The sequence below is a fragment of the Coloeus monedula genome (genome assembly GCF_965178545.1).
Source record: "Coloeus monedula genome assembly, chromosome: 3".
Lineage (NCBI taxonomy): Eukaryota > Metazoa > Chordata > Aves > Passeriformes > Corvidae > Coloeus > Coloeus monedula.
The window spans coordinates 91,425,614-91,445,586 of record NC_138783.1 but is presented as its reverse complement, the minus strand read 5'-3'; the positions used below and the strand labels follow the sequence as shown (position 1 = coordinate 91,445,586).

General features: G+C 38.8%; 1 protein-coding gene across 3 annotated transcripts in view; it reads right to left on the bottom strand.

Moving 5' to 3' along the window:
- Positions 1-373: 373 nt before the first annotated feature.
- Positions 374-19,973, bottom strand: part of NCK2 (NCK adaptor protein 2) — an 86,177-nt gene continuing 66,577 nt past the window's right edge. For all 3 annotated transcript variants that reach the window (XM_082278174.1, XM_082278173.1, XM_082278175.1), the window contains 2 exons: positions 11,017-11,738; positions 374-1,751 (listed from right to left, as the gene is read on the bottom strand). In XM_082278174.1, coding sequence (XP_082134300.1) covers positions 1,557-1,751; positions 11,017-11,738 — 917 coding nt within the window. In that variant the 3' untranslated portion in view covers positions 374-1,556. The remainder of the gene's footprint in view (positions 1,752-11,016; positions 11,739-19,973) is intronic.

Here is a 19,973-nt window from a genome sequence, read left to right as displayed (position 1 = left end):
GGCACGATTTACCCCAAAGCAAGTCAGACAGTGCTGGTGTCTGCTTAACCTGCTCTGGAGTTATACACAGAGGTAGTTCCACTACTACTGGCTGAAATACAGAATAGGTTAAGAAATGTGTTTTAATAGCAAAGAGGTACCAGGAAACAGGTCCATCTTGCAGTTTTCATTAAAGCTTTGAATGGACTTAATTATCACAGAAACAAGAAACACAGAGCTCATTAGACACTGCCTCATATCAAAACTGTCCTCTGCAGTTGCAGATGATTTCTTTTTAAGCCACACAAATTCCAAGACAAACAAATTCATTATTCACCCTATTTCACCTTGCTAAAGTAACACCAGGACTACCACCCAAGGATAAATCCAGTACTCCATCATGACATAATACCTTTTTTATTACAATATCCAAAAAACTGAGTATGCAAGATTTTGAGATCTCATGATCCCTTCTTCAATCTCAGGAATGTGCCATCTAAAGACTGTATATTTAAACCATAAAGGAGTTTAAATGTAAAGAAAAGAGAAAAATGCATTTTCTTCATAAACATTCTGTGTGTCTCTTCCTACCAACCACGCCATCCTCTGTAAAACCCGAAGATTTCCTTCTGTAAAGCAAATATATATATAGTGTTGGTAGCCCGCCCCACCCTGTCCCAAGATCAGTTTTTATTAATCTTCTGTATTAGTGTCAACAATCAGCTACAGATACATATTACTTTGAGAATTAAATACATAATCATTTAATTCAAACAAGCAGAAGGGCAAGAGGAAAAAGCATTATGTGGATGGCACATTTGGTTGTAGATTACCAAAACATTCAGCCTTTACAATTCAATTATTCTTTCTCTAGTAATCAACTTTCAAATAAAATTTCTCTTTGTTGCAATTACAGACCAAAATACACTAGTTTTCTTTTACTACAATCTTACCATAGTAGTTTAAGAAGTACTATTACAAAATGTTTTGAATTAGTGTACTCTTTACAAAGAGTCAGAGAGGCAATGTAATAGCAGAGTACAGTGTAAAGAGTGCTTCTAGGAACTAGGAGATTTTGTATTATCCTACTCGGTAAGCGATATAGCTACAGAACTCACAGCCACAACTGTTATGTCTACTCTCTCTCACTCAAGCAGCTGCAGCTTCAGTGCATTCAAACTGTGCCCGATGTCTCTGAACGGAGAGTTCTGCCTGCATGAGCAGTCTGAACAGATTAACACTGGTTTGAATTGAAAACGCCCCTCCTTGATCTGAGCTAACTATGTAAACGTACACAGGAGAGGGGCATTTTGAACTCTGCCGGGAAGGTGAGTGCTCGCCATGGCCACCCAAGGGAAACTCTCAACCTGAAGAGAGGTGGTCAGAGGTTAACAAAACTGGAACACAAAAAGATGCAAACAAAAAGAAAGGACAAACAGCAACTGACAGAGCAAACACTTTAGAAAGAGCCTATTCCTTAAGCCTGCTTCAGATATTGCTCTGCTCTATAAAAGTGAATTTAGGACCTAAGGCTTGTAAGTTATAAGAGGCCCAGGTGGCCAAGTCCATCTTCAATGTCACTGAAGTGCTTTCACAAGATATAGCTTTTCCCCGTGTTCACTGGTGAAGATGGGAGCCTTTTTGTAGTGTTCCACCAACTCATCCATAGTATTAAAGCGTCGCTGCCCAATACAATAGACATTGTCCACGAGCTGCACCTTGAAATGTTTGTTCTTCCCCGACGCCTTTAGAGATACTGAGAAGTCACTGGGCTGTTGAGAAGAATTCAAAAAGAAAAAGAAAATTACATAAAAGTGAACAAAATGAAGGCATAATTTTTGGTTTCAGGAACAAACTGTGTCATATAGTTGACAGTAATTTACATAAGTCTTTGTTCCACAGCTCAGTGCTTTAGCTACTTAAGAAACCCAATAGCCTATTATTCAATAAATAATTGCCATCGTTATTAAAGTGTGCAGTTAAGTCAGTTAAGTAAAAGCTCCCCAGATGCACAGTCTGAAGTTGCCAATTACATGACTAAATTGCAAATATTATCTTAGTTACTCAATCTAGAAGCACAAGAATGTCAAGGAGAAGGGAAAATTTTTTATCATGCATGTCTTCCTCACTAGAGTGCCCTGGAGAAAACAGTGACTGCAATACTGCTTGTGCAAGATGAACATTCCCCATATCGTGACCACTAGAGGGCCATTCTTGCTTTGCATTGCAAAAGACAAAACCACATGCACCTTTTATCTTCATTATCACATGTATGGGGAATAATTTCTCCCACTGAGTACACTTTCTTTGTAAAAAAAGATAAAGCTATAGAAGAAAAACACAGGACAAATCTCACCATCACACCACCACCCACAAAAGACAGAATTTATGCACTAATTAAGTTATTCAGGATGTAACAATTTCTAATGATAAATCTCTTCATCCTGGCCATCAGTTGCTTTAACAAGGGAGTGCTGTCATCCAAACAGCCAGAATAAGACCATTCCACTTTCTTCACCACATGCCACCACAGGAGGGTAGAAAGGATACAATGTCCCTTGCTTCCAGCTGAACTGTCTCCAGCCACCTACTGCTGCTAGCTGGCTACAGAGATGGTGCAGAAGCCTGGGCAATAAGGATTTAATGTGCTGCTATGCCTCAAGCACGGATGACCATTCAAGCAGGCAAACTAGAAAAGGATGTGGCTGGAAAGGGGGGATATGCAGAGGTAAGGCAGCACCTTTCTGGGACCAATTTTCCTGTTCTGGTCCATGAAGACCACACAACACAAAACAGTGCAGGCATGGGAATGGGGTCAAGGAGCAGGCAAGTCCAGTAGAGGGGGATCAAGACCACCAAAAGGCCCTCAAAGCTCCCCCCATTTTCATGAAGTCCAGAAGACTACACATGCCAATTCATTTACATGACAAGCAAGAAACCTAATCCCAGGGAGGGGAAAACTTACCTATAAGAAGGTAGCCCCAAAACGCCTTGGATGTGTCCCCCAGGCCCTCGATACCCTGTTGGCTGGATTGATCCTGGATCCAGGACTGTGGATCTCTTTTCCTCTGCAATATGATCTTTCACTTTCTCTTTCTTCCCTCTTTTCTTTTATTATTCCTCTCACTATTAGAGAATGGGGGCAAAACATGAATTTCTATGCCAAGTAGTTTGCTAATAAAACTCCATGAACTTCTTTTGGACCCTTCTGGTTTTTGCCATTCTTTGATGAATCTTGGATGCTCCCTTCCATGTAGGAGTGGGATGTGACAGATGGGAGCATGGGTTTGCCCTGTGAGAGCTGTATGGAGGTAGGTGTCACCAGCCAGCAGGAAAATGAATAATAAAAAGCACACACTGGAGTTTGTAACAAGCACTTAATGGAGTTAAATAATGCCTGGTGCTAGTCTGGAGGTCCTGCTGCAGGGTCTCAGCCCACTGAAGGCATGGCTTCAAGCACAAATTGCTGAAGGCATGTGCCAGGCTTTTGACACAACCTTACTGTGTCCCTTGGTCCTTTCCCCACCATGCTGCTTTGGCTGGGCCAGCACTGCAAACCTGAGCTTGTCCAGGTTAAACAAAACCCACCAGCTGGTTAACAACCCTGCCTTAGGAACCACCCTGAGCATAGCAGAGGACCAAGTGGAGGGGCCAGGAGCCCTCACATGTTACTGCTGTCACCAGACTTCAGGTCATGAAACCACACCCTCAGAGTCCTCTACACTGCATTTGCGAGGGGTCAAATACAAACACTGAGTGCATACTCATGTCCAAATACGCTGGAGGACAGCATTTTCTCAGACAGGCTGTCTTTATTCCTGAAATAAAGCGTGTCTCTACCCACACATCCCTCATGTCCTGCCTATCCCAAAATCTCATCTCTTGCATTTCCCCCTCACCTGTTTTAGCACTAATGCTTTCTCTGCCTTCCCTCTGACTCCCTGCACCCTGCCCACAGCAAACAAAGCTCCTGCCATGCCTGTTGATCTGGCTCTGGTCCAACCCCTCAGACTCACAGCTTGGCTTTGGGCAGCAGCTCTTCCCTTTTTGTACTGCTAAAGGCAGCAGCAACCTCCCCACACCCCTGGCCCAACCCTCTTCTACTTGAAGCCACTACATTCCAGATCAACAGGCATCACTTCTTCAAAAATTATTTTATGTAACACCAACAGGATAATTACTTGTTCCATCTACAATCCAGTGTCACCGGGCCTTGACCGGGTCAGTACAGGCTCCATCAGGAAGGCTTCCTCTGGCATTGAGCAGCCACTGGCTCAAAATACATGGAACACTCTCTGTGACTGCCAGGAGGGGACTGGGAAGGGTGGGGGAAAGTGATGGAAAGAAATGTGCATAAGAACATATCTTTGGTATTTCCAATGCTCCACCCAAGATACATTTTGTGCCTTGTCATCCATCCCTAACTCCAAGCATGAAAACTGCTATTTTAAGCCAGCTCTCTCTGATACTTAGCCCTTGCCCCAGGAGCATCACAAAGAAGGCTGCACAGAACTCAGTGACACTGAGACTGACTTCTTTTCAGCACTTACCCCACTGGGTTAAAGCTAACCTGGCTGTACAAACACTTTGGTGTGGTTAAGGCTCTGAATGCAGCGTGGACAAACCCTCCAGCAGCCACAGCCACACAAGCCTGGGACCTGGTTCCAGTGGTATCTCCACAGTTCCAAGCTGCAGCCATGGAACAGTAACAAAGCACAGGCTCGCACAAACGAAGCTCTGCAGAAGCTTTGGGACCTTGGGCTCACAGAGGAGAAATTTAGGGCATGGGCTCTGGGCAGTGTGCTGATTGCTGGGCCCTGAACACAGGCAGGTCTGTAGGGTCTCACCAAGGACAGACTGAGGCAGCAAGTACAGATTAGCTGGTTAGGATTCAAAAAACAGTATCAAATCTTGCTAAATTCTGCTGCTTCCATGGGTGATGCCTACACCAAACAAAAACCACTAACCAGAAGGCCCTCAATTAAAACAGAAGAACTTACAAATGGGAAGTTCATAATCTGAACTAAACAGATTTGTTTTAGGAACAGGAAACAATGTTATGGCAAAAGTTTAAGTGAAATAATCACTTTGCTCTCAAAAAAGTTTTAATGTTTTCTGACAAAGCAGAGTTGTTTTTAGCCTGTCAAAATTATGAGCTTCAAAGCTCCTTGTTATCTGTTGAGAATCATTATTTCTAGACCATTAAGGATGTGCTAATGACATGCAGAGAGATGCTGGACCTCTGACCTACTGTCCTATGACCCAGACACTGGCCAGACTTCTATCTTTGTGAAGTGATCCACACAATACATTAAATACTCCTTCTGCCATTTTAATTATAACCTTAGTGAATGAACATTTCTCATGAACTATTGTCTATTCTCCACAACCGTGGAGCCTGCTAGTTAGATTGATACATAAGTAGAAGACGTTATCATATTTTCTGCAGAATATATTACAAAGTTTATTCTTTTCATTATCTGATTTAATTAAAATAAAATGTAAAAAGCGGAAAGGCTGATCTAACTCTTTTGAGAGTCATCATCCGGTGCAAAGAGATGGAAGAGCTCAAACAGCTGTTGCAAAAATCTGAAACCCTTTATTGGTCTCAGAGTAGTAACTTCTGTAGGATTCAAGAATGAACAGCAAAAGCAATTGGACTTGGTTTTGTTTTTATTTCAGTTCCTTCCTGCCCTACCAAAAATGCAAATTCATTAAAAAATACGATTTAAAGAAAAATCTAAATAAACTATTGCTCTTAACACTACCATTTTAAAGTCTGCTGGATCAATGCAGTTTGAATTGGTTCCCTGCTGTCCTCCTTGGATTTGCTCCAAGGCTGTTTATTTTATTTACTGTTTAAGCTATTTGTTCTAACTGCTGGCCAATTTTTCTCTCTTCTCCCTCTTAAACTAATTGCTACATTTGGATGTTTACACACTAACTTTTCCAGGAATAAAAGACTCACATACACCAAAAAAAGGCACATCAGAAGTAAGCTTTAATCCCTTAAGTTATTGAAGAGTTGATGATGCTGCAACAGTTACAGAGCATACCTTTGTGGCAGGGACCCTATGAGTATTTCTGCGCCATCATAATTGGAAAGACTTAGACCTGAAAAACCTAACCTGAAGTGAAATCAATCCCTAAACCAAAAAATTAAATATTAGCTCTAATGTATCTACCGTCCAGGTGTAGTACTACTTTGAATTGTTTTCCTTTCTTTTAACACCTGCTTATATGTAGAGATGATCATAAGCTAGCTGGTGCCCACAGCACATGGAAAACAAAAGGTAGGAAGATGTATCTTTAATTTTATTTCTTTGGTGAGGAACTGAACTATCTTAAAAAGAAAAACCAAAACAATTGAAAACTATTACAAAAACAAGTGATAAAGTAATATAAGGAAAAACAGGTGAAATGGGAAAAAGAGAGTTTCCTCTTACAATCTCCATTTGAGAATGAAATGATAATTGTATAATTTATTAATGGCAAGGTTGTGAAAAACAGCTCCCTCTGAGAGCCTTTTACTGATCCTGTAACTTACTTCAATTTTTCCCTTTCAATCCACTTCCATTTGCCAATGCCGTTTCTCAAAGAAAGATATTCTCATGCACTCATTCTTCAAACTATTCCTGACCCTTTGAGCTCCCATCAGTGAGCCTGTCCTGGGGCTCCCCAACTCCTTCCACTTCCATACCCAAGTTTTCCCTCCCTTCTCCTCTTACTCAATCACCCAGCCAAAAAACTCCAAGTCATGGCTCAAAGATCTGAGGTCAGGCTGGAAAGACATTTGGATATAACCAAATACCATTCTCCTCTCTATGTAATGTTCATGTTCCAAAATCAGTATTACACAGGTTAGAAATATGAATTGGTTCCATCAATCTTCAAGTATAGCTCTAATAAGATTTCTGTTCTTCCATTTAAAATAAACCACTAGGATATTTCCTTATTCCTGTTTTCAAAGAAAAACTGTCTCCTCATGTCTGCTGTACTCATCAATCACCACATGTCACAGAACGTGACCAATGTTCAGTTTTTAAACAACTGCCACATATCACTGCTTCTATCCAGCAGCTGCAGGATTAAAACCCCAGGAAAACACAGGACACTCTGAATGCTACAGAATTGGCACATCAAAAAACATACAAATTCTCAACCTCTACCCCCTCCCTCTATTGTCATTATTTCTAGACAACAGAAAAGCTAAATATGATCTCAAAAAACTGAAAAATCCAGTCACACCTACAATCCTCAATATCATTTTAATACATCTACAATCATCAGTATCATCTTTAAACTATACCCTGCAACTCTGTTTAGGATGGGCTACTGTAATTTGAATGCTGTGATGCTACCAGCAGAAGGTAGACATTACTTCCTAATGAATAACTGCCCCTGAAATCATCCAAAAATTTGCATAGCTCAGACTCTCAGAGTCTGAGAAAAATAACACCTTCTCTGCTTCATGAGAAGACCTTATAGGACTATGAAGCACTGGTGTTTGCCTGATCACCAGTTTCGCACCCACCTGCAGAGGAGTGCAAGGGGCCCGCCAAGTTCTGACAGAAGCTCCCTTTGAAGTTTAAGGGTGTCTGCAGCAAAGGCTCTGCTCAGAAGCTGGAGGTGACACACTACTGCTTCCTGTTAGCTACAGCACTAGTGAGCACACTTGTTTCCTGGTGTGAATCTGAACAAAACAACACTCTCCCACCCAAATTTGCTTCTCTAAATCTGAGATCTTCATAGCACGACAATCACCCACCCAACCAAGACCACCAGTATCAGCCAAGACCTGTTTGTCTTGGGTTAGGAACTACAAAAAGAGAGCAAAAATCTGACCACTGAAGAGCCTGCAATCCAAAAAGTGACTCTACAGAGACTGCATATGTTAAATCTACATTTTTTTTGTTCAGGAGTGCTACTTAAATGAGACAAATATCAGGTTTCATTAACCTGGAAGCCTGCAACAGAAAGAACAAATCAAGCAGTATTTCTAACTAGGCACATGCCCAGTTCTTTTAGATCTCCAAAACTAAGGTGACATTACCGAGCTGTAACAGAGTTGGCAAAATGTTATCAGTAGGTAACTGTGCCTGTTACATAAACTATGGGCTTAAATGGTTCAAACAAGTTTATGGTTCCAATAATAGTATTTCGTAATTAATGAAGATAATCAGGCTCCTAGCTACCTTACGGAGTTCATCTCAGGTTATTCTCCACTATGGCAGCATCCTGTAGATCTGAGTGTTTCTGAGCAGAATATTTTTGTCTAAAGGAATCTAGCTGTTAGACAAACCTGGTAAATTAAACCTAGAGAAATATTGTAAAATCTTGCAACTACTAACACCTGAAATGGAAAAACATTACAGTCTCATCAAGTGACTACAGAATAATACAAACCTTCATCTATCCAAGGAGAGCTTTTCATAGCTCAGTAACAAGAACAAAACTGAAATCTAAGTAAAACTTTTTTACAGACAAATTTTTGTAACTATGGTGATGGAACGCTACAGAAGACTCTAAAACAGGTCAAAAATCAGGCACAGAATTAGCAGTATGACTCACAGTTTTATCTATGGGCCTTTCTATAAAGGAATAACCCCTGCATCCGCAGCTTTAATAGGTAACACCACAATGTAAAGGGAAGTGCTGGTCTGCTGGTCAGATGAGCAAACCAGAGAGCTGACAACTTGGCTCTGCTCAGTCTGTTCTCTCTAATCAAGATCTTCTGCTCAGATTGTGCAGACACTCCTGGTGACTTTCAGCCACAGCATGAACAACCTCTGTAGTCATACACGTGAAATACAGCAACTGTCAGAAATTTATGAGATATTGCTAAACTCTTTCTTTGTTCCATACATAATAAGTTCGAAATAGATATTTTATGATCCTTTCCTCAATGCTATCAATTATGCCCATTTGCTTATTATATCACCTGTGGCACTTCAGGGAAAAAACTAGCAATCCCCAGCAGCTTATAATTCACATACATAAACACACCATTAGCATGGAATGATACATAAGGATTGGGGCAGATGAAAGTTTGAGATGCAGTAAATTATTTCTTTAAACCTAATAAAAACTAGAACTCTCATGTAGTACTAATAAAACGGAGGCATTTACATGCATAACTACGGTTTTCTAATTGCTAAAAAAAGTCTCAAGTACAGGGTTTGCAAGACCAGATAGAGTACAAAAAGAAGGAAAAAAGGTAAGTTCCTCAATTCAGCGCTTTTTTTTTCCTGCGGGTGAGCAAAAAACTTGCTGTGATATGAACTGAATAAATTTTCTATTACCTCACTAAGTGTTAGGTGCTGGAAATAGTTTGAAGACCACATGCGAAATGAATCTTTTTGTACTCCAAAGCAATGATTTCTCCAGCAACAATGCAGGTAGAAAAGTTTGAAACTGCTCTGAATACAAGGACTTAGCGTTATGATGTCACGTTACATTAAAAGGTTACTGTGTTCTGTCAAGGCAATTTGTTTACTCCAGAGATAAAGGCAGACTCTTAAGAGCAAAAAACCCAAGCCATAGCATAGTGGTCACTGTGACATGTCATGCACTGAGAAATGGGTGAGCATTTTTGTATTTTAAGTAATGTATCAATTTTTGAACTCTCCTTCTGGCACTTTCCCAAGAAATGAAAGGAAATTGATAGCTATAGTCTCAGGATATATCACAATGTAGCCTCTAGATCTGAAAGTGAGCTTCTACCTGCGGGACAGACATGCCAAGAATCGACCACATCCAGTATGCCCCTGTCAGAAAGCATGTTGACAGAAAAATGTCAAAAAAAAAAAAAAAAAGGAACTACTGTAATTTAATGATTACCATAATCCTCCAGTGGCTTTCTACATTTCAGAAGACCATGTGTCCCACATCAATCTTTTCTTCTGTTGACTAAACAAACTTGATTCCTCTCAGCCTCTGTAAATCAGTCATGATTTCTAAATTCCTATTTTATTTCCTGTCTTCCTCTGGTTTATTTTTATTTAATCTCTGGTTTTTTTTCCTGTTCTCCTGTGGTTTATTTGCATTTGCCTTTGTTTAGTGATTACAATTAAGCAGAAATAGGAATTCAATTACACAGAGCTTCAAAGAAAGGGTAGTTTGATAGCTATCATGTTTTTTGCAGAGCAAATTCATTAAGGAGAGGTGAATGAAACTTAATCAGACAATACTGTCTTCAGATAAAAATATCTGGGACTTTTACAAAATCGTGCTTTGTCAATTTTGTCAATGTTACATATGATGTAAGATTCAAATCTGTCACCTTTTCAAAATCACAGTCAAGGGATAATTAAATTTTAGAGCTATAACTATGAATTCTCTGGCCTCAGCATACATGAAAGTCCTTTCAGCTGAATCTTAAATCTGAACTTTTGGAATTATATAAACCATAATCAGCACTACTCAGATCCCTCTGATGTCATCAAGGCTCAATTTACAAGGCATATGAGCTGCTGACTTGACCCTTTCTGTTGTATATTATAACTACTAGATTATTAACAACTAGATACAATAATAACTTTACCTTATTACAATCTAAATGATCTAAGTAGATCAAAAATACATTAAAATGGGATTTTAACTAATAAAAAACTGATGTAATTATTCAATTAAAAGCAGAACAGAACTGACCAATGTAAAGATTCTATTTGAAATTAGCTTTAAGATCAAATCAATGACCAAATATTCAATCAACTAGAATTATTTTATCTTCTAGTGCTTTAAATTTGAGGATTGCATAAGAAACACATGAAAAGCCAAATGGAAACCTGAAATATTTACCTGCTTGTCCATTAGTTAAAAAACCCTGGATAATACAGATCACAGCTGTTAAATTTCAGTGTAAATGTCACTGCATTTCACTAACGGATCAATTTGCACGAGCAGGGAGGGTATTGGCTGGTAACGCTGACGCCCTGCTCGCTTCTTTATGGGTGAAAAGACAGGGACCCTGTTAAGTGCTGTGCTTGCTAACCCATGCATGGGGGGTTACAAACCTGTGGGCTGAGCACCACTTACCGAAGATTCACTATCTCTAACAAGGAAATCTCCTTCCACTCCCCTTTCGTTCAGGGCACATTCCGCTTGGTGCCGGGTAACGTTCCCATAATACCACTCTCTTCCAGCAAACCGTCCGGTAGAAGATGGTCCCGTGTAGCTTATCTGAGGCGGATGGGAAGTGTTCATGGTAGGACCATCACTAATGATTACTACATAGTTTTTAGGAACAAGACCGATTTGACCTCTGGAATTTTTACATTTCCACCATTCTGGGTCATTTTCTGGCTTTTCAATGACTTCCATCGTTTCCCCTTTTTCAAAATTGAGCTCTTCTTCTGTGACCGAGCTGAATGGGTACAGTGTCTGAACAATGTGGAGTACTTTGGTGCCCTGGCCGTTACTCATGGAAGCGCCTTTCCTTAGGCTGAGAAAGCTGGGTGAATCTGCAGTTGCCTCCTCAACCTCCTCTACCACATAGTTCGAAGGGAACCAGCCGATCTGTCCATTGTAGCTACCTCTCCACCAGCCGTCGCTGCACTTCTCCATGACAATCACTCGGGACCCTTTAACGAGGGACAGCTCATCCTCCCTCTCGGCGAGATAGGCAAATTTCACGTAGGCGGGAATGTTAAGATCATAAATCCGGTCGGCGCTGCTGCCGTTGGAAGGGTATTCAGCGTCTGTGCTGGGAGTGGGGGAGGCGTCTCTCGCACTCGTCTTTCTCTTGGTTTTTCCCAAGCCTGTTAAAGACAGAAATGTAAAGTGGTCACTTGGAATGCACGTCCCCAGACTGCAAACACTGGATTTGGTGACATACTGTACCCTCACTTCAACAACACTGCTAAATGAAGATCTCTCCTGTAACACTACATAGTCAGGAAATAGCAACACCTTTAAGAGATTCTTGTTAACATCCAGCTGATGCACCATTAGGTAAGGAGCAATTTGCGTTAGGATGACTTCTATTCTCTTCTCAGAAGTACCAGAGTTTAAACACACTTAAACACAGTGATTTCTCACTAGGAGAACAGCTAATCACTGAAACATTTCTGAGCTTGCTGTTATGTATCTTTAAATTCCAGCCAAATCACCATGCCTTTTAATTTTAGAGATGACTTCAATTTGGCTCAAACAAAAAGTGAAAGAAAATCTACAAAAATTAATGAGTAAATAAAAGCAATAGCTTCTCTGCAGATTGTTTTGCTCTCTTTGCTCTGGCAGTACCCAGGCAGGTACAGCTGCAATTCCTTCCAACTGCAACCCCCCCATCCAAAATCCACAATTCTTTCACCTACATTTCATCACATACTGTAACAGCAGAAACCTGATGATGAGGAAGAGCATTTGCATATGTTTCCCTGTAATCTGTAAATTCTGATGTCCTGTCATGGCTTTAATTATAGTGTGAAATACAACATACAGAAGAAACAACAATAACATTGAACACATCGCTTTTTTTTTCTTAATTAGAGGAACCATACTAATGTCTGTTTACATACAGAAAAACTGCATAACACACGTGGTGCACTTTTCCAACTTTTGCAGCAACCCCTGCTTAAGCTCATATATAAACAAAATAATGATGTGAACAAGTAGCCCTCTCTTGTGACATTAAAAGTTCTGAAAACAAAAGATGACGTCTCAGCATAGCACAACCCAACAATACCCAAGATGTCATGCAAGGGACAGAAAGTAAAACCACCACAGAAAGAGGAGCATTTGTACTTTTCTCCCTACTCCTAGAGCCTGGCTGGCAGATGAGAGATTTAGTTGAGACAACAGAGCACACATGCTGATTATGGAATACTTAATGGAAGGAAAATAAATAAAAGTACTTTTTTTTGTTTCTTCTAATAATTTCAAATAAGGAGATGTATGCTATTCCGTTTTAAACGATTCGGGCCTACTCAATCCAGCCACTCCACTGCTGGAGTGTGTTTTAATATATTTAACATAAGTATAGGTACTTGCATCTACAATGGGGATCTTCAGCAAAGCTGTTTTTTCAGCACAAAACTTCATGCTTATTTCACATAGTCATCTGTACAGCACAGACTAACAGTGCACACATAACCATGCAGGGATCACTGTCTAGAAGGGTTAAATACATTAATTAATACATGGCCTTATGGTCTCAGAACATGGCAGAAAATTCTGATGATCCTAAAGTGTTTCCTGACCTTCCCCAGCAGTGCCTTGTTTCCTGCTGGAACCTGCTACATCTTAATGTAATCCTAACTACATCATTTCAGCCGAGAGCCTGTGGCTGCACTTTCAGGCAAAATGAGGGAGGGCAGCTTATTGTACTAGGGGAGACAATCACAGGAAAAGAGTGTCCAAGCAAGCACTAATCAGAAGCTGGTCAGGGTCTGATCTCTGCCAAGACTGGAAATTTTCATCAGTTTAGAGATCATTTTTAACCAGAAAGACAAGGATGTCTCGGAACTAATGAGCATTAAATTACAATGATATAAATAAACACAGCTTAAGGGTCATTCTGTTAAGAAAGGGGGGAAATTACTTGTTGTAACTTCATGGAAAGCAAGCAACTGTATTTCAGTAGATTCACTCTACATAAAGCCCTCAACTGAGATTGAACCTTCCAGGTTAAAAATTTAGGCTTCTTTCTGCACACTATGAAGATACACAGTACACTTCTTGGAATTACAGCGGAAGAACTAATAAAAAAAGCAGTAGATGATGAAATAGCTGGCCTAACTAGTTGAAACTCAGAGCACAGAGATAACGGTGAGAAACGGGGATGTAATGTGCGAAGAAAATGCCATAAACTGAATTATCTAGAGAAAAAATTGTTGACAAACAGGTAAAACCCCAAAATTTCTCAAAAAACCCCACTGAAATCTGATAAAGGTATCTAAATATTTAGGGAAAAGTTATCATTCAAGCACTTTCCTTCATTTGGAGTTTCATAAATTCCCTCTTTTTTCAAAAACCTTCCAATGGTGCATCTGACATTTCAAATGTTGCTTCCTATCCTCCCCATTAAACACAAATCATTACAAATGCGGGAAAATTTAAGAAAAAAAAGAAACATAAAGTTTTTATCAATAAAGACAACTGGAGTTCTTTAGTTTAAGCTTAACATTTCATGTGAAAAACTTTTTAAGGCTGACAGCGTGGTAATGATTAACCTTTTGCAACAGCAGCAATGTGCACCAAAGACTTTCCAGTTGGTTTGACCAAAGGAACAAACTATACAGAGACCCACCTGCAGTCAGGCACAGTGAAGGGCACGCACATTATCTAACAATCATTTTTTATGTGAGGTTGCAACATTCATAACTGCGTCCATGACTGAAGAGGAAACAAGTTGTTCCAAGAGCAGAATGCAGAAAATCTGTTCCTGTTTTTCTCCTTATACCTCCTGCTGAGCTATTCCTCCTCTGCCTCCCCCATCTCCTGCAGCATTCACAAAAAGTCCCCCTACTGTATGACAGCTTTCACATCCCCAGGTCCTTCTCATATCTCTAGCTCCCATCTCCAAAATGCCTTCAAAGCATACTCATCTCCCCTGGTGCTGCCATCCTCCCTACCTTTGTTGGGCTGGCCAGCCAAGCACAATGCCTGGTGCCCCACTGCCTTTCAGCCCTGCCTGGACTGAGCTAAGAGATAGGGTTGCTCTGGCTTCTCCTCCAGTGAGGGACACTAGCAATGACTCTCCCAGGCACAGACTTGGAGAAAACTTAGTTAGTTTATCTCTGCCAGTCTGTCAAGTTTGACTAAAATTGGCTGAGTTATCAAGGATGGACAGATGGACGGACTATGACAGCTGACTGTGACAGCATGACTAGTGCAAGCTTCATTTCCTTAGGAAACAAGTCTAAAAATACAGTTTAGTAGGATGGCTTGTCATAGCTAAGCAAGAATAAAGTTAGGACAATTATAAACTTTGTATATACAATCTATAACAAAAACCACAACTCCATTAAAAAAAGTACAATCTACATGAGTCATCTCTAGAAGAGTAAACACTACCATTACTTACTACTAACAGAAATGTTCACTTACTACTGTTCGTAAGGGGATCGCTATTCTTATGTCCAAATGGAATGAAATCCATATAAAGGATTTAATGGAAAAAAAACCATTCAAGCACTTCAGGAGTCACATGTAGAAAAGTTGAATATACTTGCCATCGCAGTGATAGTTTTGGCATTTTTTATTGTCTTTGTTCTAATGAAAACCTATCTACTAATGAAATACAACTGTGTTCCTCCTATTCTGACTCGTTGGTTACAGTTCACCTGAAGCCATAATCCTTTGTAAAACAGTTGTAAGGAGTAATCTAAAGCAAGAGATTAGCTTTCAAGTGAGAGGAAAAGTGTGGAAGGAAAAGAAATATTGCAAAGCAGCAGAAAGCCTGTTTTGTTACTGCAATTTGTAGGAAGTAACACTATTCACAATTTACAAGTAACCTACAGTAAATTAGTTCATTTTCACTCTTATAAATACATTGCCAAGTGATGTGAGCAGGTATAATTTTTAGGAAATACTACTGAGACAAAGAAAGAGAATCAACTGGTTAACATCATTTCCAGAGAAGGGACCCACTGCAAATCCTCCTCTCTGCAGTGAAAGTAATCCTCTGGTCCCACAGTTAGTCCTAGGGAAACTCAGAAACGTGCCTGTCACATCACTTTGTGCTGTCTTCCTTTCCTAGCTCAGCTGCAGCTCTAAAGAATAGCTTGTTTTTTGAGCAGCAGGCTGAAGACCAGTTTCCTATGAATTTGCTTCCTGTCACTTAAGTTTCCATTGTGCAAGCACCCCTTCACGACCAGCTTGTCCCTGAGACAGCCTTTCCATTGTACCGACAAGGTCCTTGAGCTTGCACCTCCAATTCCCTCTCCCCACAGCACTTCCAGCCTTCCCACCTCCTCCTCCTTAGACTTGTGTAGGAAATGTCTTGAGCTCCCCCAGACCCCAAAGCTTGAAGTGGTGGAATTTCCTTCTGGTCAGTCTCCTTTGGCCCGATGCTGAGACAGTGCCAGTTCCCCTACCCCTACATGTGTCTCCTGCCATGCTGGCCACACTCCTGGACCAAAGTCTGGCTGCCTGTCAGACAGCACAGATGCCCCAACTGCCCAGCCTTCTCCTGCTAAAACTAAAAGGATTTCTCTCTCTCTCTCCTGCCTTCAGTGATGGCACTGAAACAAGGCTGCAGAGCTACAAGCTCTACAAAAATTGGTTCCTAGCATAAACAAGTTTAACACTTGCATAGAAAGGGACTTTTTTGCCACTGGTAAAAGTTTGTATTCCATTTGCTAATTATGGTTTAATACTCCACACTACTAGAAAAAGCCTATTTACAAAACAGACAACTTCCTAATTTCATGAAGTTTTATTTGACAAGTCTTTCCATGTTCCTGCAAGCTGGTATCCTTGTCTGAAACTGATGAGTGACCACATTTTGACTTTTAACTGCATTTGATAATCTCCAGAGATGAAAGAGTATTTCCACAGGCTTATCCATATGGTTATTACGTTCTGCTTAAGATTAACCAAACGTTAAAGGTATATGCAGTCAAATTCTCTAGCATCCCCTTCCCAAGACTTCTCCCTAAATTTGTAAAATCTCATACGTAGCTTAACTTTAGACTAAATGCAGTTGCATTTCTTTTTTAAAGGAATTTTAAGTTGATTTGATACCTGACTTTTTCTAAAGTTGATTTGATATTACTGTCTTTTGATTTGATATTAGTGTCTTTTCCATTCTTCCATCTTCTGTATACAAAAAACGTTATTCAGTGCCAAATGACAGTTTCTGAGAAACTATTGGCAAGTGAAATTAGTGTCAACTGAATTCTCCCAATCTACCTTTTCTAAAATCTTCTCTGATTTTAATACATACATTTAATACATAAATAATGAGCAAAAATATTTTTTGCAGCTTACCTGCACATCAAATCAAAATCACAGGACAAAAAAAAGCCAAAAACCCTTTCAGAAAAATGTTCTAATACAAGAAAACTATTGCTTTGAGAAATCCTAAGTGTAAATTTCCAAAACAGAATTCTTCAACTCAGAACTCAATGAAAAAGATCATACCACTAAATATAATAGATACAACTCCTTAAGAATCCTCCAATAACTTCTTATTCAAATATCAAGAACAATTAAGGATGGACACTCTCCTCCAAAAGTGACCTTTAAGTTATAGAGTACACTGCAAAACCAACAAAAGTGTCTCAATACGACTGAGTCTTGAAAACTACTTTCTCTTTAAGGCACTAGAGTTCTACTAAGTGGTGTTCTTCAAATATCCTGTATCAGTGTTGGAAAAGACAGTTTTAAGTCTAAATATGCAGCTGGAAATATAAAAATGAATGCTGCTGAGTAAAGCTGTTAGTTCTCCCCACAGCAATTAGAAAGCCAACTATTTGTACATTTTCACCTATTTCTGTATTTACATATCTTAATAGATTTTTTTATCATAACAAGTCGGAACTAATTTTTCTATCGTGTATTCAACACTTTATGTTTGAAATTGGTTTCCCATCAGTTGTTATATATTACTACAAAGCTGTAAGTTGGCAAAAAAAGTAACTTGACCAAGATAAGAGTCAAAGAGATATCTTGAATTAATAGTGCATCAAATACCAAGAGGTACTCTCTTTTATAATCTATTTACAAATACAACAAGCTTTTTCTCAATTAAAAAACTAAATTGTGCTGTATCACCAAGCAAAAACGCAGAAAATTATACTAGAGCTGAAAAGGACACATGTACACCCACAACTCTCACACAGGCTGTCAAAGCATGGGTTTAAAACTTAACAGAATACTTGAAAATTTATTTATAGGAAAAAAAAATTAAAAAAAAGATCTTTTATTGGAAATAGGAATTATCCAGTAACTCTTTTTTTTTTTTTTTTAATATTACTGACTATTATCCTCTGAATTAAAAAAACAACAGCAACAAAAAAACTAACAACAAAAAAACCCAAAACAACAAAGCTATTACTTGTAAAAATTTTCATACAAATTTTAATGCATTTTAATTTAGGTACCCTCCCTCTAGAGTAAAATGCTTTTAACAGTCCCACTTGCTTTATGGCTATAAAAAAAACCCCAAAGAACTCCATAAAATCATAGAAGCCACACAAAGAACATGAGTACAGTACATTTTTAATGGAAATATTTTAATTTTAACCAGTTTTTTTATAGTAATGGGTTTTGTTCTTTAAAAGTAACCCCATTACAATTCGAACTGAAACAAAGCACTCCAGAGTGCCTTATTATTATATTTTAAAACAACTTCCATTAAAGAGCTGAAAGGTTCAAGATAACAAGTTTGAGGCTATAAACTTGAGGGGAAGTCAAATTAACTAGAACTCCCAATAAAAATACCTAGAGCAAAAAAAAAATTTCTTTTAAATAATTTCTGCTGATTTCGGACAGTTATATAAAAAGTTAAGAAATTTCAGCTGAAATTGAGATATGTTTTAGTACCCCCAAACATTAAATCACATTTTACAGAACACCTCTCCTTGTTTTAAAAATTTTCAAAGATAAGGCAACAAGAAATTTTCATTCAATTTACTAATCAAGTGTTTTTGTAAGATGCAGCAGAAACAAGAAAATTCCAAAACTCACTTTTATTTAGAAGTAATATTTATTTAACACTTTAGCCAATTAACATTTTTCTTGTTTATTCTAATAAAATCCCAATTCCATCTGACTTCATATAGATGTAGTTAAAAACAATGATCCTTTCTTGTTTAACAAATAAGTTATTAATCTCTGAATACTGTGACAATGAATTATATTGCATATTAATGCATACAGTTAATAAGTGCGCAAAGTGTACAGTGTCTGTTTTAAAAGAAACCAAAAATTGCACTAAGAAAGAAGCAATTAACTTTTCAGGGAAATTCTTCAGAAAAAACCCCACCATAATGCAGTGTAAATTAAGGCATTCATTCACTCAGTACAGAGATAAACCAACTTCTTGACAGCTGGAATATTCAAAACAGACATTCATTTAGTTTTGTTATTTATTATCACTTCTATAATTTCAAATTAACTTGTCTTTGCTTCTTTATTACTAAGGAATTCAGCAGACTAAAGTTTCTTCTGTTACACAGAAAGAAAAACCAAACATTTCTGCACATTTTCAGACTGCAACCTCCCACTCCTTCTTCTCCCCCTGCACCTACACGTCCAGTTTCCAAGAAAATGTTCAAAGGCCAAGATCCATATGGGGTAGTCAGTGTTTTAGAAGCAACATATCCATCAACAGCACTCTTTAAAGGACACTGCTATAAATTCCAGAAATCTTCAACTGCATTTGTGATCCAGAAATGAAGCTTTACAGCTCAATTAATGACTTTTTGTATCTTCTCTAAGAAGCTCAATATCAAAAAAGCCACACTAGAACAAATCAGAAAATGGAAACTCTTCTCTAAATGTCAAAGTGAAACTCTGACATTTCGACAACCAGGCTGCTTTATCACTGCTTTTCAAATACAGGAAAAAGTAGTGTCAAAGTTTTCCATGCATCAAACACTATTCGGTCTGGAGGCTTCTGTAAAGAAATCGACTCAACAACTATATTAAAAACAACTACTGCATTAATTCTTGTAATTTACACTGTGCTACACATGCCTATCTGTTATTAAGAAAGGTACACTCAGATTCCAGTATCAGATACTGAGTTTTCTATACCCAGAGCATTTTAGAGCAAAAGGTTAAAATTATAAAGATGTAATACAGGGACGTATGTGGACAGAGACAAACATGCGATCCGGAGGCTTCCATAAACTGACGCATGTATGTTCCTACCCCAGTGGCAAGATGAAGTAGAAGACTTGCTAGGCAAATTTAAGTGGTCTTGGGATTTTAAACACTCTATATAATAGGAAAATGGCTGTCTTGGTCTCAAATAGAAGGTATATAAAATGAATGGGGTTTCTCAAGGCCCACCATTCCAATTTCTCTCTACATATTTAAATTGA